The sequence below is a fragment of the Manis javanica genome, chromosome 2 (assembly GCF_040802235.1).
Source record: "Manis javanica isolate MJ-LG chromosome 2, MJ_LKY, whole genome shotgun sequence".
Classification (NCBI taxonomy): domain Eukaryota; kingdom Metazoa; phylum Chordata; class Mammalia; order Pholidota; family Manidae; genus Manis; species Manis javanica.
Window position 1 is genome coordinate 225785112 of NC_133157.1, and position 24361 is coordinate 225809472.

General features: G+C 51.8%; 1 protein-coding gene across 1 annotated transcript in view; it reads left to right on the forward strand.

The window, feature by feature from the left end:
* The window catches only part of COL22A1 (collagen type XXII alpha 1 chain), a 236818-nt gene that overhangs the window by 149810 nt on the left and 62647 nt on the right, over window positions 1–24361 (forward strand). Inside the window, exons 38-42 of the mRNA XM_073230303.1 lie at window positions 2515–2619; window positions 4696–4740; window positions 11977–12054; window positions 22574–22609; window positions 23978–24031. Coding sequence (XP_073086404.1) covers window positions 2515–2619; window positions 4696–4740; window positions 11977–12054; window positions 22574–22609; window positions 23978–24031 — 318 coding nt within the window. The remainder of the gene's footprint in view (window positions 1–2514; window positions 2620–4695; window positions 4741–11976; window positions 12055–22573; window positions 22610–23977; window positions 24032–24361) is intronic.

Below are 24361 nucleotides of genomic sequence, written 5' to 3' on the forward strand. Positions count from 1 at the left end.
TCAGCACAGGGCTTCTGGTCTCAATTTCCTCAGAAGAACAAAGGAAGCCACGCTGTTCAGGCTGCTTTAGGAGCCCCGGGGGCAGAGGCGACGTCCCCAGTGGGTGGAAGCAAAGGCAGGGCGACCACCTCACTCGGCCCTCCGCACAGCCCTGTGAGTCGGGTAGGTCCCCATCCGACAGAGCGCAGGTGGGCCCGGGAGGCTGCGGGCTGCGGCCTGCATCGCACAGCCGGCCGCCGCAGAGCTAGGGCTTCCCGACTCCAAATCCTGCTTTCTCTCAATGCCATGCACAAGCTTATCTATTCCACACCTTTGTGTGCACAATAAGACTTCCCAAGCTAGAAGGAAGTGCTTTGTGAAGACCAAGAGAGGCACGGAGTCCCCCCAAAACACCAACACCCAGGGGCAGAGGAGGAGGGTCACAGCCTTCTGACGCCCCAGGTCACATTTCCCTGACCTTGCGTTTTAGGACTTGCTTCTGACGTTTGCTGGTGAGGGGCTGCCGCTGGCATCTAGTGGGCAGCAACCAGGGATTCCGCTAAAAATCTTAGTCCCAGGAAAGCCCCCCTCAACACACACTGTCCATCCAGAATGGTGGCAGTGCCGAGGCTGAGGGACCTCGATGTAAGGCCCCCTCTATGCACCTGGATTTTCTCATCCGTAAGGTGGGGACAGCGGTACGTTGGTCTGTTTGTAGGGACCAGCTGAAGGACTGACTCGCCAGCAGGGCAATGGGGGCTCCCTGCCCCTGTACCCTCACACAGGCAGTTTCACATCTGGGGCAGGTGCCCAGGGTCCTGCCAGCTCCCCCAGACCCTCCCCAGAGGCCCCTTCCTGGCACACAAGTGCCTCAGCTTCTTAATCTGAATCCTTCCAAGTCCACTTTGCCTGGAACCTTCTCAAGGAGCGATCATTGTCTTTTTGGCAGAATTTAACAGGAATAGATGGCAACATTTGCAGTTTGGTGGGAAGTCTCACTTTTAAAACATTCCTCATAGAAAAAACATGATGAACCACCCTGTGGAAAATATCTTGGGTTTTTGGAGTGTTAGTTGAACTTAAACTCAATAATACCCCCTATTCGACATTAAGTGCTACATTAAAAAAAAAAAAAGACAGTACTGTCTTAGACTGCAGTAATAAAAGTAGACCACCAGATTAAGCTGGGGTGGAGGAACTCTGGTCCCTCTGCTGTGCCATGATTATACCACGTCTGAAGGGCTGGGCTACGTTTTGTGCACCTCACAAGCAGGACGTTGATAACCACGGAGAAGGGGTGGCCGCAGTGCGAGCGGTTTGGGGGATCCGGTTAAGCACAGAGGAGAATAATCACATTCTCCCTCTAGGGGGAGCCAAGCCCCCGCCTCACCCGATCAGAAGCCCGGGCAGAGGGCCAAGGCCCCCGCTGTGTTTGGAAGGGAGCTCTGCAAAGGGGGAGAAATGTGCGACCAGCGTGCTTTGCGTCTCTGAGTCCAGCGCGCTGGCCTGAGGTTTGGGGAAGCTGAGCCTGCCCTCGGCTGGGAGAGGGAAGCCCATGCTCCAGGCCAGGGCCGCATGCAGGCACCCCCCGTGGTGAGCAAGGGAGAGCATTTGCTGGGCTGCTCAGAGCCCAGCTCTCTGCCTCGGAGTCCCTGGCGAGCTCCCACACCCGGCCCCGCCCCGCTTCGGAAGAGGCCTGAGACTTGGCCTGCGGAACTCCAGGTTTGGGTGTCAAATGCCTGGAACACTTCAGATCAGGGGCCACTCAACTCCAGTATGACCAGGTCTTGGCTGGATGTGTAGTAGGTTTACCCAGCAAAGGAATGAACAGTCTAGGGAGGTGGTGAGCTCTCAGCTCTTGAAGGAGTTCAAGCAGAGATGGGAGGACTTCCTGTAAGAGACACACCTGATGGCTTCCTGCCCTGGGTGGAAGTTGGACTAGAACCCACTATGTCCTTGCCCTTCCCAGGCTCTGCATTGTATCAATGCCCTGGCTGAGGCTCCTGTAATGAGCATAGCTACGGGGGGCCTTCCCCGCCCTCCCCTTGTCTGGAGGCCCTGGGTCGGGGTGTCAGCAGGGCTGGTTCCTCCTGAAGGCCTGGAGGAAGGGTGTGTCCCAGAACGGATTCCCTGGTGGAGATCAGTGATGCCTTCTCCCCCTGTCTGCACACTCTCTTCCCTCTGTGCTCACCTGGGTCCAAATGTCCCCTTCCTATAAGGACCCTGGTCATGCTGGATTAGGGGCCTCTCTACTCCAGCATGACCTCAGCCTAACTCCCCTGATTACATCTGCAAAGCCTGGATTCCTATGTGGAGGTACAGGGCTTAGGACCTCAGCGCAACTGGTTTTGGTGACACGGTCCACCCTATACATTATACAGCCCATCTTTCTGTGCCCGTGGAAGGGATGGTCTTGCTGAACCAGTCAGGGCATCGCCAGGAAGCCTGCCACCTCCTTGAGGCTGGCTCACACTGAAAAGCTTACCCGCCCTCCGCATGCCACTCATCCTGGAAACTGTCTCCTTTTTTTTCCAGGGAGCAGCAGGCGAGGAAGGGCGCCCTGGAACAGCTGGCCCCAGGGGAGATCCTGGCGCCCCTGGGCTCCCCGGGCTGCCCGGAAAGGGCGAAGATGGAGAGGCGGTAAGTGTCGGGTCCACGGGTTTCTGTGCCGTGACAACCAGGCTGAAATTCAAAAAGGAAATGGAGGGGAGAAAAGATTCACTGGCCAAACTTTGCAGAAACTGAGCCATAGCTGGGCAAACAGCTCTAGGGTATTTCAGGCCAAGGTGTCAGGGACCGCTTGGGTGCAGACCGTGGCCCAGGTGCTGGGGACACAGAACGGGTTAGAGTCTGTGACCTTGAGATGTTCATGATCTAGTGAGGGACAAACACACACAGAGATAAACATAGCTCGGCCAGTCATGTGCATGCACACAGAGAAGGGGCTTTGGGGTCCAAGTGGGAAGGCAGGGGAAACCTCACGGAAGAGGTGGCATTTATGCAAAAAGTGAAAGCTGAGAATAGCCCAGGGAGGGGTGTTCCAGCAAACAGACTGCATGCATGTGAGGGTGTCATGTACATGGGGACTTGCAAACTTTTCAGCATGTCCTGAATGTAAAGTGAGATGTATCAGTAAGTTTTGCCACAGTGACAAAGAACCCTGAAATCCTAATGGCTTTTGACCCTTAACAAAAGGCACTTGTGTGACACACTGATGGCTGTGAGTTGACTACTGTGGCTCTGCCCTGCTTGTCTGCTCTTTCTGGACCCCAGGCTGGAGGAAAACCCGTGACTGAGACATGCTCTTGTGGTAGAGACACGCGGTGACTCTTAAAGGTTCTGCCCGTGCGTCCTGCACACCGTGCTGCTCACGTACCATTGCCTACGCCACATGGCCAGGCTTGGTGTCAATGGGGCAGGCATGTGGGTTCCCCAGGAGAAGTCTTGCAGGCCTATTGCCAGTGGGTGGATGTTTATAAGGCTCTCATAGGAAGGGGGCGAGGAGCTGGGGCCAAGAATGCCATCTCCCTCAGTGTGCCAGTGCCCACTCTGAGCCAGGCGCTGTGCTCAATGCTGAAGACAGCGGGGAACATGACATCTCGCTCTCAAGAGCTCATGACCTCATAGAGGGACAGACAGACCCAGGTTCAAGTCAGAACAACTCGCTGTGTGACCTTGGACAAAGGACTCAAATTCTCTGTGTCTCAATCCTGATCTCTAATCCTAATGTGAATTTCCTTTAATACTGAAATGTGAGTGATGCTAGCACGTACCTCCCAAGAACGGAGGGAGGAAATAGACATAAAGCATTAGAATGTGGCACTCAGCGAGCATGTATGCTACTAACTGGGGTAGCATTTTCACAACCACCATGAGACTTTGAGTACTTGCTATAGTCCATTTGGGATACTACAAGACACCATAAAATGGTGGCTGATGAACAACAGAAATTTATTTCCCACAGTCCTGGCGGCTGGGCGGCTGTGTGCAGAATTTTTGTGGGTTGCAGACTGCCCGCGTGTCCTCACACAGTGGAGGGGCAGAGGCTCTGGGGTCCCTGGTATAAAGACACTCATCCTCCCATCTCATGGGGGATGGGCACGTAACAGGAATTTCGACGGCGCACACACACTTAGACCGTAGCAGTGCTGTTCACCCCCGTTTATAGATGGGGGGTAGGAGGCGCAGAGCGGCAACCACTGTCCAGAGCCGCGGAGCTTGGCTGTGGCCACAGGGGCTGGGCCGTCCCCTCTGCACTCTCCTCTCTCAGGCAGCGCTTCCCCGAAGGGTTGTGGTTCTGGTCCTGGCCGCAGCAGGCAAAACCCATCAGCCCCCAACAGAAGACCTTGCTCACCGGTCCCCCCAGCTCTTGGGGGAAAGACATCGGGCCTTGGGATCAGATGGGGCCGACTCTGAAACCCAGCCGGGCCCTACCTGGGGAGCCTCCACAATGAGGATTGTAAGCGGGAAAGCAAGCTAAGCGAGACGGCGGCATTTGCTCAAACTCGCCCAGAGGTGGTGGGTGGCTGTCAGAATCCACACCCAAGGGACTTGTGGCTGGAAAACAGGTTGTTTCCTTTGGACAAGACAGGCCATGGGGAGGCTTCCGTCCATCTCCAGCACCCACAGAGTAGGGGCCACGCCTCATGGCTAATGTGGGGCAGGCAGATGCTTATTTGTGTCCCATGGTTGTCCTTCTATCATTCATTTCCCCAGGGTCCTCGAGGGCCACCTGGATCACCTGGGCCTCCAGGAGCCAAGGTGAGTATTTATCCAACCAAACTGTGGGTCCCAGGGGTCATACTCAGAAAGGGGCAGTGCAGTTTTGCTGTCAGTGTGTCTTGCCCCCATGGCCCACTTCCATGGTCCTCAGTCCCGCAGCCCCCTAGCTGAAGGCTCTGTGACTCCGACCTGTGAGATGGAAGATGTTACTACATGGCTGGTGCTTAGTAACACTTGCTGGTCAAATGAAGTTGTAAAGGACACTGGCCCTCAACTGGCAGAGCCATAGATGTAAGCAGTATTCTGTAATTAGTCTAATTGTGGTAACAGGTGATCTCCAAATTTAAGCTGCTTAACATAATAAATGTTTTCATTCACATTAAGTCTGACGGGCTGATTGGGTGGGGAGTTCTGATCACACAGCCGTTTGGTGACCCACACTCCTCAGTCCAGTGACTGTCCTTCCCTCTGAGTGCCACATCCTTGGTGTACATGGTGAACAAGGGGAAAGGCCGTGCAGGATCGTGTAGAAAGGTTTTATGGGCCAGGCCAGCCCTGGAGGTCGTACTTCATTGCCTCCAACCTCTTGACACTCACAGCAGGGGGGGCAGGGTTTGCATCTTGCTGGGGACCAAGGAAGTGGGAAACCCTTTGATTAGGACCAGTTCCTTGCTCAATTCACCTGTTAACCACAACTCAGAGAAGATGGCTTAGCCCAGGAGGGTGTCTTCTTGAGAGAAGCCCCTGAGCGCTCAGCGGGCCCCCTGGAGCCACGCTCACACCGAGTCACGCATCACCGGTTCATCCGCATACCGCTCACCAGTGCGTCCATCGTTTCGTTCATCGCACATCCGTTGCACTTCTGCCGTGTGTCGGATCTTGACATGGGCTGCGGGATGACGATGATGTAGACGTGTTCCCAGCCCTTTGACAGTTCAGGGTGCCGAGCAGAAGACAGATAAATGCACAGGAGAAGCAGAGCAGAGGTGGGACGGAGGGAGGCCTGGGCCCAGGGATGGGGGAGGCTCTCAGGGGAGGTGACATCTGTCCTCATTTTACAGAGTGTGCAGTGGCTGGAAGTGGAAGAGGTGAGGGAGGGGGGCAGAGAGCCAGCGCACGGAAGGGTGTTCAGGGCTGAGCATGTACGGGAAATGCGCCTGCATCCAGTGAAAAAATTGACTCATGAAGGACATGTGTGAGTTAGTCATTGAAGGACATAGAATATTAATTTCTTTTGCTTTAATTTGGCACACATATTCAGACTCACATAAATGTGTTATATAATGATCACAGTGCTTTTTATCCACTTGCATATATTTATGAAAACAAATTTTTAAAAATTCTCACACGCCTTCGGTGTCATTGCCTGTCAGGGCCAGGGCCACCCTGCAGGCCCAGGAGAGCCTCCTGGAGGCGCGTCGCCGCCCAGCCCAGCCGGGTGACGGGCCTGCAGCCCTTGTGGGGTCCGTACGCTGCTGTTACTGGAAATCTGATCCCAAGGCCCAGACCCCCATACACTTAATAGGAGGAGAGTTTTCTTCTTTTTATTCTGCAGCTTTGTTTTTGGGATCTCAACAACATACCCACAGAGTGAATTCTTTTTAAATTGTATGGAAAAAGCTTGTTTACCGTAATATCCAGGAGGTGAGATTTGAGGCCTTCAGAATAATTTGCTGTATCTACGTGGAGCTTCTTTGCCTTGAGTTTTCCCCCTAAGCAGGCAGGAGGCCTCTGTAAGCATCCTAAGCTTGCATTAACTGAGGTCATGGGAGGCTAACGTGCATCCCCCTGCTAGTGATTTTGCTGTTAATAATCAAAGCAAAAAGAAATGGGAGAGTTCTTTGAGTGATGTGAGCAAATATATGGTAACTCCCTATTTTCCAAAGGAAAAAAAAGAAACCATTGGAAACAAGTGTGCCTGGATTTCAGGGCATGTAAGATTGTTGCTCATGCCTGGGGCAGCCGGCGTGTGTGGGAGAAGCAGAACACGGGACCCAGGACCCAGATTCTGGGGGCCTTGTGCATTGACAGCCAACCCAAGGAGAACATCTGAGGCGCCCTGTGACGACGGGGCGAACCCATGTCCGGTCGGTGGTGCTCACATTTAAGCCCCCTGCTCCCTGGAGGAAGGATCTCTGAGAAGAACTTCAGGGTCTCTTAGAAGAAAGGAAGGCAAGATCACCAGAAATGAGAGAGCAGGAAAATGGCTTAGCACGTCCTTTCCATACCGGTTGAGTTTATTCTCAGTCCTTGGCCCTGCTGCAACAAAGAATTAAAAGTCAGAGACATAATAGCAAAGCAGAGGGAAAGCTGTATTTGAATCCACTCCAAGGGAGGAGTGGGCCAGAGCAGACCAAGTGGGCAGGGTAGACAAAGCCGGGAAAGGGAAGCCCACTGAATGCCTGCTCGGCATTGAGCAGATCCCTTGCCAACTGCTAAAACCAGGGTCCCTTGGTGTCTAGTGCCCACCTGGATCTGCAGTGTGGGAACTGAGTCCCCACCACCCCGGGATTTGGGGGAGCCCCAGAGCACCGGATGGGGTGAGATTATGTTCTGAGGCAAAGAAAGGAGATTTTCAGGCAGGCTACTAAACAGCACAGCCGTACAGCTGCAGTCCTGTTCGGGCCCCCCAGGTGACAGGAACTTGAAGGCCCAGATCAGAGCTCCCAGCAGCCCCTCCCTACTTATCTGGAGTGGGACAGAGGGAGTGACACCCTCGAAGAGCAGGGAGTGCGGGCAATCTCAGATGGGAGGCGTGCTTAAGGGTTTAGGGTCTGGGTTTTATAGGCCTTTTTGGGTAGGATTCAGCATAAAGCATGATGTAGCCAAGTGATTTATAATTTCTTTGAAGTTTGTCTTAGGAATAGGGTTATTTGGGTGACTGTGTTGGCCTGGATCTCGGCATTCTTTGTCCACATACGTTTATTTACACTTCGGAGGTCTGTCTCCTGTCCTGGTTACTTGATTAAAGGGCTGGAAGAAAAGGAAAAACGGCCCATAGTGAGATCGGGCAGAGATGGGAGACAAGCATCATGGTTATTTAACTTTTCCTGCTTCTGATGAAAAAAGCCAAGATATAAGCAGTCTAATGAGAAGGACAGGTTCCAGGTTCAGGCTGAGGTTCCATTTTAAAAACCAGAAAATTGGGACGTAAGATTCCTAACATATTCTTTGGTAAACAGACAATAACTCAACCCACTTTAAAACAACCAGTCTTAACTGATAGATTCCCAGAGAGAAGCCACCAGCCTGGGAAGGAACCGGATCAATACATTTCTTGTGTTGATTTGCAGTTACTTGGAGGACTGATAATGGAGGGGAGGAGACAGAATGTCTCTCACTGGAGATGACATCTTGGGACCGTTTTACAAGTCTGGCCCTTGGTCACATTCCTGCAAATCCTTGAAGGACAGAATCCCTGGCCTCTTAGTGTGTCTTCTGTGAGGCTGCCCACACTCCCCTGCAAGTGCGTACATTTCAGTAAAGCCTTCTCTGCTCAACTTACTGCGTTTTTTCTCTCTATTCTTCGGTGGTGAGCGTCCTTGTCTCTCCGCTACTTCATTCTATTTCCAAGTCTTCCCTCTGTCTCCGCTTTACTCCTGATAAGTAGGGAGGGGCTGCTGAGAGCTCTGATCTGGGCCTGCAGGTTCCCGCTGCCTGGGGGGCCCAGACAGGGCCGCATTGTATGGCCTTGCTCTTTGGTGGCCTGCCTGGAAATCTCCTCTCTTTGCTTCGGGAAGTTCCCAGAACATGATCTCGTTCCCTCCAGTGCCCCGCGGCTCCCACAGATCCCGCGGTGGTAGCGGCTAGTCCCCACGCTGTGCAGATCCAAGCGGACATGGGCCGCCAGGTGACCCTGGGTTTAGGAGTCGGCAAGGGGGTCTGCCCTGTGCCAACACGGAGTTTAGGGAGCTTCCCCGCCCACCTCCACTCTCTTGCTCTCAGCTGCCCGCTGCTATGCTCTGCTGCTCTCACTTTAATGAATTCCTTCCTTTCCTACAGTCTTCCAACCTACTCCAGGATTCTTTCTCATTCAGAGTCAAGAAACCCTCCCCATCCCAGTTGAGGTTCCACCTGGTGTGCAGGGAGAGACGCCCCAGTCGAAGCTGCCCTCAATAATAATTTAAGAATAAGCTGGGCCTGTGTTGCAGGCTAAGTAGATTTTACGGCGGCATGACGTGGTCGGTACGATGAAGACACGGGCTGCGCTTGGTACTTTTCTCTGCGGGGGATATCCGGACGCTCCGAGGTGCTGCTGGCCTCTGGGGCTCCAGCTAACTGACTCGTCAATCTGTGGGTCCTCTCCGGCCCTCTGGTCTCACCTGGTTGACTCTATGAGCCGCATTTAGGGGCTCCGCTGGCCTTGCTCTCCTCCACCTGCTCAAATCTTTTTTTATGCTTAAAAGCTGTTTTTTCTTGATCCTGAGCTTTCTTGCTTTGCTGACAGAACATTAAGGTTTTTTGCTCTTTTCTGGGGCCATTTTCTAAGTTTCAGTCCATTCAGCTGTCAAGTGTTGTTGCTTTGGGGAAAATATAGCATCACAATGGGCCACAAACAAATGAAGCTAGGCCTGGCCTCCCGCACAGGGACGGTCCGCGACGCAGGCTCCAGGCGGGGCTGGGAGAGGGCTTTCTCTCCTGCTGGTTCCTCTGCAGAAACTTGATTTCAGGGGGCAGAATTTAGTACCTGACAAAATGGGGGTGAGATGGATTCGTTCGTTCTGGCATTCAGGAAGTTGCTATTAAAGACAGTCACCGGTGCCAGGCCCTAATCTGGGCACTTTGGATGCAAAAATGTATAGACATGAACCCAGTCTGGGGCCTGACAGGCAGCACCGAAGAATACCGCTCCAACTGGTGGGATTAGCTGCAGTGCGAGGGTTTGCACATCAGTGCATGAAGCACAGCCTTGGGAAGAGGGGAGGAAACACGTTAAAACAGAAAATAATAAGAAATCTACGTTAATTCTATAAAGAAACTGAGATACAAAAAGATTGTTTTTTGATGTCTCTGCATGCTTAGTTCATTTTCTGTTTTCTAATTCTGCTCATTGAATGATAGTAATATACCTGCAATACTCATCATTGTATATATGGTCTCTTACCTTTTCAATGTGTCTTCATAAGATACGTGGTAATTTGGTAGAATGTTCTTTTTCCTAACTGATGAGGGCCCTTGGAGCAGACAGTTATGGGACTTACCCAAGGTCACAGGACCGGGTGCCATCGTCCTAAGACTGGTCCTTGTGTCACCTGTCAGTTTGCGGTGTCCCTGCCTGACCGCCCGCCCACTGTTGTGATTTGCTGGGGGCAGATACGACCCTGATCATGTTCACACTTTGTGCACATTTCGTGTCCACACTTAGTGGACTTTTTCCCACATTTGCCTTATTTCTTGGCTTCCTCCCCCACCCCCACCCCCAATGCATACACATTAGATTTTCTAACACTTCCAAGCATCGTGTACTTCCCAGAACCAGCCATGCCATGTTATTCTAAAGAAACAGAATGCACCTCCTGGGACTTTGACAGGAATTTCAGAAGGGGATGATTTACGGAAGGGAGGGCGGCCCCACCATGGCTGAGGAAGCTGCAAGACGCTGTGGCGCCTAGGAAGCGTGGCCCCCGCGGGGCTGGAGGGACAAGGGGAAGAGGCGGCGTTACTGGTGCGGGATTGGGATTTTGGTTCGTCTCTTTTGAGACCTTCACAGACCCTGTTCCTCCCAGTGCCGTGAACGAGCTGCTCCTCCAAACTCAGCACTGAGTGTCCGGCGCGGGCGCGTGACCGAGCCCTCCTTTGGTGGTGGAGCCTGGATCACTGTTCCAAAGAATAAACTACAAACATGAGTTGAATTAATATATAAGTTATGTCATATTTCAGGAAAGGCAAATCATCTTAGAAGCATTTCTTTTCTTAAAAGTCCAAAATGTAAGTTTTCTTATTGAAACAATGGTTTAAGTGTAAGCTGATTATTAGTGATTTTCTCCTTCAATGCATAGAAATATAAACTTCATAAAGCAACATATTGCCTAGCGATGTTGGGTTCTACCTGAAATCAGTTTGTAGCACATTATCTTATTGGCTCTCCAAAACAACCTTCTTAGACTCTTTCTATTTGTCATGTATATTAGCTCAATCCAGAGGTATCAAGTAGCCCTAATGAGGTCACCCGCCATTTCCATATTAGGCTTGTCTGACTTCAGATGACTAAATGAAGGTGCACAGTTCCTTACACAAAATTGTTGGGACCATATGTGTTTTGGATTGAACTTATTTTGGAATTTAGAAAGGTAGTAATTTGCAAACTGTATATTAACATTCACTGAGGTGTGTGGGGCAGCATGCCTAATCACACTCATTAATATCGGTGCAGGGGAAATGTGCAAACATGAATACAGGCAGATAACTAAAGAGGGCGAGTAGCCCGTGTCCGGACAGGTCAGGTCTGGCCGCCAGTTGAGTCGGGGGATGCCTGTCCGAGGCTGGCAACGTGACGTTGTGGGTCAGAAGGTAGGATTCTGTCTCCGCTTCCTTCTACAGAATATGGCCAACAGAATTTCTTCTCCACTTCTCTTTCCTTCTCCTTTTCACTCTTTGCATCAAAGCCCAGAAGAAAAGGTCCTGGAGAGTAACACCAGCCACACAGCTAACTTGCCCTGAGCGCTGTGCCAGGCGCTGCGCCAGGCTCTCTGCACGTGATCCTGTCTCATGCGCAGGATGCCCACTGGTGGGGCTGCTCCCCTTCCCGCCTGCCCTTTGTAAACAGGAAACCTGAAGCTCACAGAGCTTCTCCATTTCTAGAGCCGACAGTTAATAAGGGCTGAACCCACATGATACTGACCCCTGTGCGTGATGACAAAGGTCATTGTCTGAGTCACCGTCACTCCCCCAGCCTCTGGAAAAGTGGCAAACCATTGGTGTATTGATGAGTTAGTTCACTAGTGATGTGGGAGCTGAGCTGAAATGCGGGTATGCGGTCAGATCTTGTGTGTGGTCAGGACAGAGGTGTGAGGAGGTCTGGAGAAAGCACGGAACTCAGAACTCTGGTCCCCTGGAGCTGTCATATTATGATGACCACACCTGGAGCGTGGGGGGAAGTTGGGGCACCATCACAACTGGGGGCTGAGGGTCATGCATGTTGGATGCATGGGGTCCAAGTGATGGGAGTGGTGTCCGTGGAGTGTGGTCACACAGTGGCAGGACGTAGTTTCTCGTGCACCCTGGCCCTCTGTGTCCTAGAACTGACCTCTTGGTCCTATTTTTTTCTCTTTCTAGGGAGAGCGAGGTGCACCTGGGATCCCTGGCCCTCCTGGCAGCCGTGGCGACCCGGGCATTGGGATCGCCGGCCCCCCTGTGAGTGCCATTCACCCTGTCCTGCCCCGCTGTGGGGCCCTGGGGCTGTCCCCGCTGGCTCCCAAGCAGTATGCAGCCAGGTCACACCACAGGGACATTCACTCTTTTTCCAGCTAACTTCATAGTAGGCCAAGGGTTCTCAGGGCAGATGGGGTGTACATCTGCCCACAGGCCTTGTTACTAAAATATAGTGTATTTCTGATGGGAATAAGGGTTCTGGGGAGACCAAGGCTTGTCTCATTCAAAGAGCAGAGAGCAAAATTATTAACATTAAAAGAAGAAAAAAAAAATGACTCACTGGCCAAGCTTTGCAAAAGCTGAGTCACAGCCAGTGGAGTGAAGTGGTCGGGGAGGGAGCGCCACGCGGGAGAGGCCACGCACTGCCACGCCCTTCGGGGGAGTGTGAGTCCACTTACACTCTTCAGGGAGCACATGGGTGAGGGCCAAGGAAGGCTCTCAACACACTCTCCAAAATAAAACCTTGATGTGCTCCTCAAATCGGCGTTTTTGACGAACGGTTCACGTCTGTCTACTAGGTGTGAGTTCGTAGGCTCCCTAGAGGCGGAAACTTCAGGAATTGTGAAATCTTTGAGTGGCAGGTGAGGGCTGGTCAGGGCAGTGGCTTGCAGGCCCCCATCCGACCAGAGGGCTGCCACCAGTGTCTTTGACCAAATGCCTCTAGAAGCAGAAGCCACACTTTTGAAGCTGGTACATCTGGGTTTGAAATAGACAATTATTCCCATAAAGAACTGACATGTATTAAAAACTTCTTTCCATAGAGAGTAGGATTAAGGTCTCCTGTATTTTCCACTCACTGATTCTGATTCTTCCCTTCGTACCACAGAAAGCGCCCCTCGCCCCTCTTTGCTGAATGATAACCTTCCGAATTGAAGGCCGGTTCTCGCCCGGGGCTTCATGACCTCCTGCGCACTCCCTGCTCCGCCACACGTACAGCACTTTATTTTGAAGGCACCTAAAACTGCACTGACTTTTCTCCTAACAGCCATATTGTCTGGTTCTGTTTGGGCTGATATAACAAAAACACCATGGAGTCAGTGGATTATAAGTGACAGAAATTTGTATTTCACTGTTCTGGAGTCTAGGAGTCCGTGGCCGAGGTGCTTGCAGATCCAGTACCTGATGGCTGTGTTTCAGGGCCACAGATGATGGCTGGCTTGTCTCTGTGTCCTCACATGGCAGAAAGCGGAGCGCGCGCTCCGAGCTCTCTGTTATAAAGGCACTGTCTGCAGCCATGAGGGCTCTACTTCCATGATGCAGTCACCTCCCAGAGCACCCCCATCTCCCATGCCAGCGCTCTGGAGGTCAGATGAGGTATGAATTTGGGGAACACACAGCACACCCGTAGCACCTGTGTCACTGTGATTTAAAAGAAGCTCAAATACCCCGTCCTTTTCAAATGCTGGTAAGCCTCACAAAATACCAGCTACTCCTGTTTTGTTGGTGTTATCATTATTCTCTTAACCCAGAAGTAAAATCTAATTTGATCCCTGTTAAATGTAACCTGAATATAAACCAGAGCAGCACATGGTCCAGTATCTGCTTGATTTTGTATTCAAGAAATGCAGACCACAACCAAAAATAATTAAGGTAATACTATTTCTCATTTGTCTCTAATGAATTTGAAAATAAATGCAATTTATTACCCACAACATCACTCTCTTAATATCCTCTTACATCCAGAGCTGGTCTTGGGCTTCTCACTCCCTGAAATCCTCCAGGGCCCTTGCCTCTCTGCCCGCCCACTCCTGAGCGTGCCCCCCTCCCTGCCCACCAGCAATGGCTCCCCTTACCCCTACTCCCACCCCCTAGCATGGGTACTCATTTCAAGGTGGTAGGAAGGCCCAGTGGCGCTGTATCTTACATGTGGAATCCCCTTGGGAATGTCAAGTTTTAGTCTGTTTTTTTAAAAGAAATTCTCAGCTAGAATTTCTCATGTTCAAAACCCTCTGCATCATTTCATCAACTTTATCTTTTGTCTTCGGCTATTTTCTCAGACTTTTAGTAGCTGGGAGGAGCAATATGGCAAAAGATGCAGTGAAGAAACATAGAAGTTCAGACTTTCTTGTTTCAGAAATCCTCCTTTTCCGGTGGGATTCTGAGTCATGCAGGAATTAATGCATCAACCCCACAGACTAACAAACTACTGTCATTGACCCCACAGAGCGGTGGCTGGGGTGTGGTCCCTCCACCACTCAGCAGGTCTGTACGGGGCCCAGCCTGCTCCCTAAGGAGTGACTGCATCAAGCCCTTAGGAGGCCAGGCGGCAGAGGCGGACGCGAGTCATCCCACCTCCCACTTTAGGGCCAGCGACAGTTGCCCATGAAATATGCTCCTGCCTAAGTGACCCCACATGCACAGTAATTGGCTGGCTCCAGCCAACAGGCTGTAAATCAACTGTTTAGTGTCTTTCCTGCACTCTGACTTATTAAAAGCTTCCATGGTAGATGAAACCTTATTGGATTTTCATAAATCCTGTCTTTGGCCACTGGCCCAGGCTGCTAATGGCCTGGGAATATGCATGGAGGGCTCAGGGTATGCTGAGAACGGCAGCTGAAGAAGTGGTGACGACAGGGGCTGTGGGTCCATCAGGGATGCACCCAGGCCAAGCATCCTCCTGCAGCAGCAGAAAGCTCTGGGCATGCACCTGAGCAAGGAGCTGCAGGTTACTGGGGTCCAGGGAATTTCCAGAGGGGCAGTGACATTGTCTGCTGCACCACTGCATCCCAGGTAAACCATCTGAAGTTCAGAAGCGAAAGTGACTTGGCCAGTGTCACATGAGCAGGCCAGGACCCAGATGCAGGTCGCTTCCCATGCCCTCCAAAACTGGGGCTCACCCTATGCATCAGCTCATCTTGTGGCTTCAGCAAGATGAGCAGGTTTGCTCATTTCCACTAAGTCCCCACATCAAGGGCGATCAGCTTCTAAGCTGCTTTTCACATCCCTCCTCCATGGCTTATGCTCCAGGGCCTTTGGCCTCCAGGGCAGCTCTGCCCCTCTGGGAGGGAGCCCGGCCTCCTCTGCTGACCTGTGCACCATCATCAGACAGGGAAGGATGGGGATGCAGTTGTTTGGAGTTTGAGCCTCTTGCTTTTAAGACATCAACAAAAAAAAATTCCCTTTAATCTTGTGGTTGCTTCTTATCTTCATTTAACAAAGTTTGAAATGCTTAAAAATGGTTCCACTTAGGCCTGAGGGCAGATCAAAGTGCTAATGAGCCAGGAGCTTGAGGTCTGCCAGGGCGAGGTGCCCACTGATAGCCATGGACCCCAGGGCTTCTCTGACCACTGGCTTCCAGGGCCAGTGATTTCTGTGGCAGCCCTGGGTGTTGGGAGGATTACACTATGGCAATATCGGTAATGATACCTTTGACCATTCGATGTCATAAAAATCCTCCCCCACCCAGATTTTGACTTCCCTCCCCAGAGTCCTTGCATGGGTGCCTTCCGTGTGCACGTTCAGCTGAGACTGGGTCGCTGCCCTCGCTTCTGTACACTAAGACACTCAAGTGTCCTGGCAGAGGTTTGCTTGCTTGCTTCCCACCTTCCAGGGAGCAGTGTCCTGAGAACAGAGACAAAAGCTGCTGAAGGAGCGGTAATAACGGCAGCTGGTTCGGCCGTGTTCCGGCAGGGGGCCCACCTTCCTCCTCATTCGATCCTCCCAGCAGCCCAGCCAGGCACCTGCCATTCCCCTCTTCATATCACAGGTGAGGGGACAGACCTAGCCATGTGGCACCACCTGCCTGAAGTCCCACATCATGGGCATCGGAGAGCTGGGAGTGGCCTCCGCATTCTAACCTGAGCGGACAGGGCGGCGATGAGACTGAAGCACGGGTTCACGTCTCCTCACCTGACAGTGTCTCTCATGCACATTATCACTCCTGAACCAGGGCTTCCAACCCTGGCAATCCTGTTTTGTTCATGTCTTATCTGCCTGCTTAGTCTAATCCCGTTGGTTATAAGAACCAGAGAGCCACGCCAGCCCTAGGGTGCCTGGTATCCCTTTGAAAGGTGTGTGTGTGGCCATGTAGCCCCATCCTGTCCGGCCACTGCTTGGGGACACCAGGTGTTTCTCAGTAGTTCCCCCAAGGCTGCTGCTCAGGAAATGCACGGGACTTTTCCTGTTTCACGCACAGAGCGAGGTCCCGAGGTGGAGAGGGTGCGGACCCCTCTCGGCCCCCAGGGCCCCACGCAGGACCAGAAGCTCAGCGCTCAGTCTTTGTTGTTAGATTAAAGTCTCAGGGGACTTGTTTTGTTGATGAAAAAACAGTTTTAAAATAAGTTTTCTACTGTCACTTCTGTCATCAACTATCCAGTCAATGACCATGTTTCTATTAATTCCGTGAATGTCATGCTTCTGGAGTTTTCTTGTGTTTGAATCAAGATCCAAATAAACAGATAGCAGTTGGTCGATTTAAAACTTTTCAAATTGATCTATAGATTTTCCTTCCGTTCTTTGTTCTTTCCTTTTGCAATTGATTCTCTGATGAAACAAGTTTTATTTTTTGGCCTCATAGTCTGGAATTGTTAATGTAATAGTTTAATAGGCTGCTCTGTCCTAGAATTCCCTGTACATCATACTGGAGCCGAGGAGCGTGATCAGACTGAGGTTTGATCTTCTGGGCAAGGCTCACAGGTGCTGTTCATCGGGAGGCATGTGCTGTCTGCCCGTCTCTTGAGCTCTTTGTTCACACCCTTCGGTACCCAGCGCTTAGACCAATCAGCACATCGAGGCCTGCGAATGGCTGCCGCTCTTGTTCTATCAGCTCTCCTTCATGTATTAGCTAACCTACTTCCCTATGGAGAAGCGTCCCCTTATTTACAATTTGGATGCACGGCACAGTTCCTATAGAAGGTGGAGACTCGATGCCCCCGTCTTTCCCTTTAATTATTTCCAGCTAATGACTTGATTCCCTAGCATCTCACAGAGATGATCAGTTGGGTGTTTTTGTTTTTTTAGCAGTAATTTCAAATTCATGGATTTAAAACATTTGAGGTGTTTTAACATATTACCATTTTTCTTCGTCTAGATGGTCACATCGTCTTATTTTATGCCAACAGGAGCTGAATCAAGTCGGCCCTAAGTACTTGTGACACAAGCCTAGCGGTCTTTGATGATTTCCTTGCTCTCTGGAATGATGAGATGCCCTAGATTTGTACACAATCCTGGCTCGGATCTGGGATCAGCCATTTCTCCAAAAAGTTGTGGGTCTTTTAGTGGAAAATGGCATCAAAGGCCAAAGTATGTGTCATAGGGGAAAGTGACTCTTGCACAAACACATCGGGGGCATCATCTTGGAAAGGCGGGTCGTTGTGGTTGCAAGCATGTGCAGGCTTCGGGTTCAGTAACAGCGTCAGGAAGTCACTGTCCAGTCCCCCTCATCAGCACACTGTCGTGTTTCTTTTTTTTTTTTTTTAGGAGAGCCAAGCAGAGGCTTTTATTTAAAGAGAAAGCAAGAGGACAGAGGTCCTGGCTCAGGCCGGAGGAGACGAGAGAGGCCCGGGGTGCTGCGCTGTCTCGGGGTTTTATAGGCAGTTGAGAGACACAGGGCTGGGGATGCACACCTGCTAAGTGGTCCCAAAATGTTTACCTTTGAAGAAACACTAAGTTTCTTATTAGTCTTCCTGGTTATTTACAATAATTTTACTGCTCTGATTTCCTCCCAGGATAGCAGCTTCCCGGCCTGGGAGCCTGTCAGTCAAGGCTGCCTGCTTTGCTCCCAAGGTGGGCTGAGTTATTGTCTGTTTGTTAAGAAACTCATTTTTAACTAATTGGGTTTTAAGATGCAATCTTATTTTCAAGATGGAATCCTTCCCGTTTGTACTACGTTGTTTTGGGCTTGCTCACTACATTGCCCAGGTTGCAAATCATTTGTTTAGGGCTAGAGGAAGAAAAGCAGCACCTGGGTAAAGTCAGAAAAACAAGCTGGGCCCCCAGCAGGCCAAAGCAAATCCCACAGTGGATTATCTTGCTTTGTTTTTCTGGAGGCCCTCACCCTACTCTGTCTAAGCCCAGGGTCCCTGTCTCATTCCCCCCTCTGCATATGGAGACCCTAGCTGCTGCTAGGGGAAAGGGAGTGACCACCACTCTGGCTGCTTCATGCTGAGACGGGGCACAGTAAAGGGTGCACTTACGTCTCCATCACTAGTCAGTCAAGAGGCCCTCGGAAGGTGGGCACTTCTATCTTGGATTCTATTTCCATCACCATTAGCAGTTTTATGACTTCAAAAGGATTCAGAGAACCAGCTCCATATCGTAGTAGTCCATGGGACTTCTGGGCCTGACATAGCTTGGACTTGCTTTCAGAGGTTCTGGAGTGAATCAGAGACATTTCGTGAATAATTTGGAATGTACACACAATACACAACTTTAATTATAGCACAGGTCCCACCCTGTGCTGCTGTTAAGATGTCTTAGTGCCATTCTGTTTTGTATAACTGCTTGGTGCATTAGTTTAACTTTAGTATTTAGGAGAGCTATTCCTTGGATAGCATCATTTAAGGCCTTTTGAGTAAAACTGGTTAAGGATTTGATATGCCAAATTATATCTTCTAAACAAGAGATGGTATAAAAATGGAGGCTAGGTGATCATCCCAACGAAAAACAGTCCTGGTCCATCGATGCTGGAGGCTTGGGAGGTCTGCAGGGTGTGCGATGTTCTTAACATCCTTGCAGCCAATTAGTTCAGTTACTACTCTTAAGTTTACTCACTCTTAACAACCATGCTAGATTATTTACAAAATCTTCACTAAACATGACAAAGTCGAGCCTCTAAGCATTCTTCTCCTCTGAAAGATTTAAGCCAGGCTGTAAGGCAGAAGATAAATTTTGAGGATGATTATGAACCCAATAAGTAGAATAGATTTCCAATAAAAGGATTTAGAAAGCCAGTTCCATATTGTAGTAGTTCGCAGGCCTTTTGACCATTTTCCTTCCTTGTGACAAAATTAATTTAGCTGCGTAACCTTATTATATCGTATACTTTTCTCAGGGGCCAGGCCTCTCCATCAGAGAGTTTGTATTGAGGCCAGGCTTGTGGGCAGAAGAAGATAAGACACTTCTTTGTCAGGGTTTGGGGATCAAATTGCTCCCAACTCTTCAGAATGCATGCCAGAGGCATGTCTGGCTTTAAACCTGAAGAGGATGTTCCAACCTGGAAGGGAGAGAGACAGGTGTGTGATACCTGGTCGGCCTTTACTGTGAGGGCGTCCCCTCGCCTTGGAGCCTGGGTGGCAGTGGTCAGTCACCTCCTCTGCCAGGCCTACTGGACTTAACCAGTCCTTACCAGCGTGGCCTGCACCTTGCCTTGATTGCCCTCCTGCCCTCCCCCTCAGCAAGAGTCGCCTCGGAGCTCTGGATTTAGTGGGACCTCACCGGTGTGCTCCTGCTTTATGCCTTTTGGGAGTTCTAATCCAGACCCTACTTTCTTCTGCACGGGCCTTAGCATAGTACACTCGGGATCGGTCTTTGAGAGGCCCCTGCCTGATAAGCGCAGGGTCTGTGTGACCTCTCGCTGCCAGAGCGGTGGTCACTCAGAGCCACAAGCCTGCTCCCCTTCCCTGGGGCTGCAGAAAAGGAAATGGTGTGCCCCAGGATGACTGCCTCTAAGGAAGAGAGGTCAGTAGAATAGAGCCATTTACATATTGGAAATCGGCTCAGCCACTCCCCGACATTCCCATCCGGAGGCGGGGGATCAAGGAGCCGTAGACACCGGGAAACCTTCCACCCGGTACTTAAGACTGGTAGCCGACGCTAATCAACATTTACATAACTAACAGGTCCCAGACACATTCTTATGAGATAAAAAGTACAGCATTTAGTCAAGAATAAGAGCGAAGTGTAGACCTACCTTGCGGTGGTGAGCATCGGGTTCCATGAGATTGATGGAGTTAGAGGCACACAAGAGCGTGTAAAGGAGGTCAGGAGCAGCCCTGCCTCACCCAGAGGCCAGGGCGGCCTGAAGCAGGCTGGGAGTCAGAGACAGAGAGAGGGTCACTCCTCTCAGATCCCCAGTCGGGCTGTCGGGGTCTGGTTCCAGACACGCGGGCCTTTGAGGAGCCGCTGAAGCGCAGCCTCAGCCTAGACTCTCAGAGGTGCCCACGGCCTTCCTCGGTCCCTCGCATCCAAGGAGACGTCTCTGAAGGGGAATCCTGGCCTCCACTCAGGGGACTTTCCCGGCTTCCAAGGGAGACAGGGAATCCACTGAGGGAGACGCAGGGGAACCTGTCGCTCGAGACTTCGAGATCGGCAGCCGGGCTAGTCCCGTTTTAGTGGCTGACGGGCGCCCAATTTTGAGTGCCATCGACGACTTCCTTCTGTAAGGACAGTGAGAGAAAAGGCAGGCTTGGATGCCGATACTCACCTCCGAAGTTATCCTGGACGAGCCCCCAAAGATGATGCTGGGGTTCTTGTTTGCAGAGTCAAAGAATGAACTTTGCAAACACTCAAGGTAGGAGAGCCAGGGAGAGGCTTTTATTTAGAGAGAAAGCGAGAGGACAGAGCTCCCGGCTCAGGCCAGGAGGGGACGAGAGAGCCCCCACTTCCATGTTTCTTACAAGTATACTAACAGCATAGCTGTGGGAATTCCTTAGATGGGCCAGGCCCCGGCCGGCTTTCTACTTCATGTATCTTCTTCTATTTCTGGTCACACAGGAGACAGGGTGGTCACCTTGTTTTGTACGACAGTTGAGGAAACTAAGCTCAGAGAAGCTAAGTAACTAGCTCCAGTCAAACAGCTAACAATTAATAAAGCAAAGATTTGAAATGAAGACCTTTTTGATAAGAATCCATCCTTCACGACTGGCTTTTAAATTAAACAACATGAGAGAGGGATCTGGAGCCTGGCCTAATAAACCAGTTAAATGCCTGCGGCGGCTCATGGACTTTAATTTGGAGCCAAAGCGTGACTCTAGAACGACACGGCAGCATTCCCAGTGCCGCTGGTGACACACTGTCCCTGAGGCCTTTGCTTGAGGATTAGCACGCGGTCAGGGAGCTGCTTTGAGAGGGACATCATTCAGAGGTGTGTACGCTGGTCCACATGTGCCACTGACTCACAACCTGAAAGATGCAATGAGAATGAGGAGGGGCGGGGACAGGCCAGTCGGGGGTGGGGGTACTGGAGGATAGACTTCAGACCAGGGGGCAGTTCTGAGTCCACTGTCTTACCCGCTTGTCTTTAGGCCTCTGGAGGTTTCCCCTGCTTTGTTTAGCACTACACCGTGCCCTTAAAACGGGGCTTCTGCTCAGTTCTCATGACCGATCGGTGGGCAGGCCTTTAGGGTGCCTGGTCTGCCACACCGCCGGAAGCCTATGCATTTGTGTGAAACGGGAGGACCTAGGGAAGTTCTCACGGGCTCTGACACATGGAGGCGCAGGTGCGCCGGGCCGAGGTGGTGGCCCTGGTGTGGCTTGGGCAGATCCCCTCCTCCTCTGGGCCTTGGCCTGATCACGAATGAAAAGGGGGGATGATTACAAATGGCACCCGGGTTCTCCTCGTGCTCTAACATGTTGGTGTGGGCAGAGTGCCACTTGCCGCGCTTTACCACACCTGGGCTCCAGGCTGAGTCCCACAGAGACTGTGCTGAGCAAGGAGCTCAGGACCCACGCAGCACGCAGCGCGCCCAGTGAGGAGCACGGATGGGCCAAGGGGCCATGGCGTTACTGGGCAGTGTGTTCTAGACGGGGTGCTCAGAGGACACCCCCTTTAACAAGCATCCTGGGAGAAGTCATGGGGGCTTTCCCAGGGTGGCAACATCTCACTGAGAACCACAGTGCGACAAGAACGTGTCCAGGTAGGAAGGCAGGGCAGAGCCTTCCATGAGAAGCAGGGCGGAGCCAAGGCTTAGGGCCCCACCCTGCAGGACCTGACACTGGGTGCTAGTGCCGCGGTCAGCAAATGTGTCTTAGGGCAAAGTCTAGAAGGCAGATTCTCTGGTGGACACACTTGGAGGGGGTAGACCCATGCATGTGTCTGAGTGTGCATCTGTGTGTGTGCATGTGTGTGTGTACACACTTATGCATGTGTATGGGCATGTCTGTGTGTGTCTGTGTGTGTGGACACCCCTTGCAGGCTGAGAAGAGGCACCATGGCAGCACCCCCCAAAGCAGGCCATGCTGGGGAGTCTGGCCCTGAGTGTGGGCCTCAGCCTGTCCTGAGCAGGAACGGGACGTAACATGGGGCTCGGGATGCGGGTTCCCACTTCATAGCAGAGCCACTGCTAGAGGACAGCTCAGGTGTCGGGGGCCAAGTGGGTGCCAGGGTCGGGCGGGACCAGCTCAGGGGCAATGGAGGGGGTTCCAGGAACATGTCCCTGAGCAGCGTTCGGGGTGGCGGAGGCTGGAGGTGGTGACAGTGCGGCTTACAGATGGGACGGAGCAGCCACTCCTTCAAGGACAATTGAAGACGTGGCTTAGAATGACGCCACAGCAGGTGTAAATGAACGTCTCATGCCGACTTCTCTTTCTTGTTTGTTTGTTTGTTTGTTTGTTTGTTTGTTAGGGCCCTTCAGGATCTCCAGGAGACAAAGGGCCCCCGGTACAGTATGATTTAAAGGGCTGGGTTTTGATGGGAGAAATTCCGCTCTAATCTAAGCACTTTTAAACTGGAGGGGCCAGAAACTAACGTAGTTTCTGAAAATCCCTCACATCAAACAGCGCAGACTCCCCAAAATAGAAGCGCTGACCTGTGAGCGACAGAGCAGGGGGAGGGCCGTCCCCGCCCGTGTCCCCGCGGCAGAGCCGCCGACTGCGGCTGGCTCTTCTTTGGGCCGCTCTGCATCAGGACAGCCACAGTTAATACGTTTAATCAGATTGCCAGAAAAACTGATTTTGAGTCTGCCTTTACTGCCCCCAGCCCCACAGCCCTGATCGAAGGAGGGGGCTCTCTTCATCTGTAAAGCGGGCTTGGGAGGCTCGAGGCCACCATGGACGTCCAGTGGGTCAAATGCAAGCAAAGCAGCAGGACGGTGCTCGGCGAACACTCGTTCTTAGCAATGGCACCCCTGACGATGAGCATTTGCATGCATTTGCCAGGAAAATGTGTTTCCACAAACTCACCCAGTACACGTGTGGCTGCATATTAGCAGCTAGGATGATACTGCACCTCATGTCATAGTCCCTGTGTTAAATTCTGCTCATTCAGACGGTTTCTGAATAAAGAACAGGGATTTTTACCTCATTTTTTGTAGATAAGGACACTGAGGCTCATAGCAGTTAATTGACAGGCGTGAGATTTCAGAGCAAGTTACTGTAAAGATGAGGCAGAAGGGCTTCCCGGTGGAGGGGTGGGTGTGAAGGGCGGGTCTTGAAGGCCCCAGAAGAGGCAGGGCTGGCCCTTGAGCGGCCACCCTGCACAATTCCAGCACCTGGGGGCCAAATGGCTGGTTCCCACCTGCACATCTATTTAAGGAAAACCCCCACAGGGAGCAAGATCATGAGGAAAGATGCATGCCAACCCCTGGTAGTGTTCAGCGGTTTTCAACAGAATGGGAATGCTCTTATTAAAGTGGCTGTCATCTAAGCACTGGGTGCTGTGCCGGGCCCTCACTAGTGAGCTGTGAGTGGACAGCGACCCCCGGGGCTGGCCGTGCACAGGACGTGGGAGGGAGAGCCGGGACTGGAGCTCAGGCCTGGCACTGCAGGCACTGCCCCGTCCGCTCAAGAAAGGGGCCCGCACATGCGCCCTGGGCAGTGACGCTCCCAGGGAAGGCTTTCTAGAGCATTCTGTGCGTGGGTTTGCCACGTCTTCCCTCATGTTCCTGGTGAAATGGGGAAGCGCTGGGCAGGGTGGTCCTTGGCACACACATTATCACAGATTCCTTATAGGAACAGGCCATTTGTACACTGAAAACCAACTGTTGCAGGGAAAGGGGAGCATTATTTTGCTTAAATTCTTTTTCCTTAGGGATCTCGAGGCCCACCTGGAGTCCCCGGCCCCCAGGGACCAGCTGGCCAGGATGTAAGTAAGGAGAAATGGTACCAGCTCAGCTCAGTCCAGGCTCTTAGAGCCCTCCCTGGAAGCCCCCTCCTCCGTGTCCCAGCCTCCTGTGTCCAGGAAACCCCTGGAGGAGCTGTTCTCCACCATCCCTGCCACCCCATGAATATTTTCAGTTTTGCTGCTCTATCTGCTGTGGCCTGTCAGCTACCTGACACATGTTCATGGACCACATGGATGCGTGACGAGCACAGGTTCTAGGGGAGCAAGTCTGTCCAGCGCCATTCAGCAGTGGTGGGACCTGTGGCTTAGACAGGCATCTTTCCATCCCTGTCGTTTTAGCTCACTAGGAGC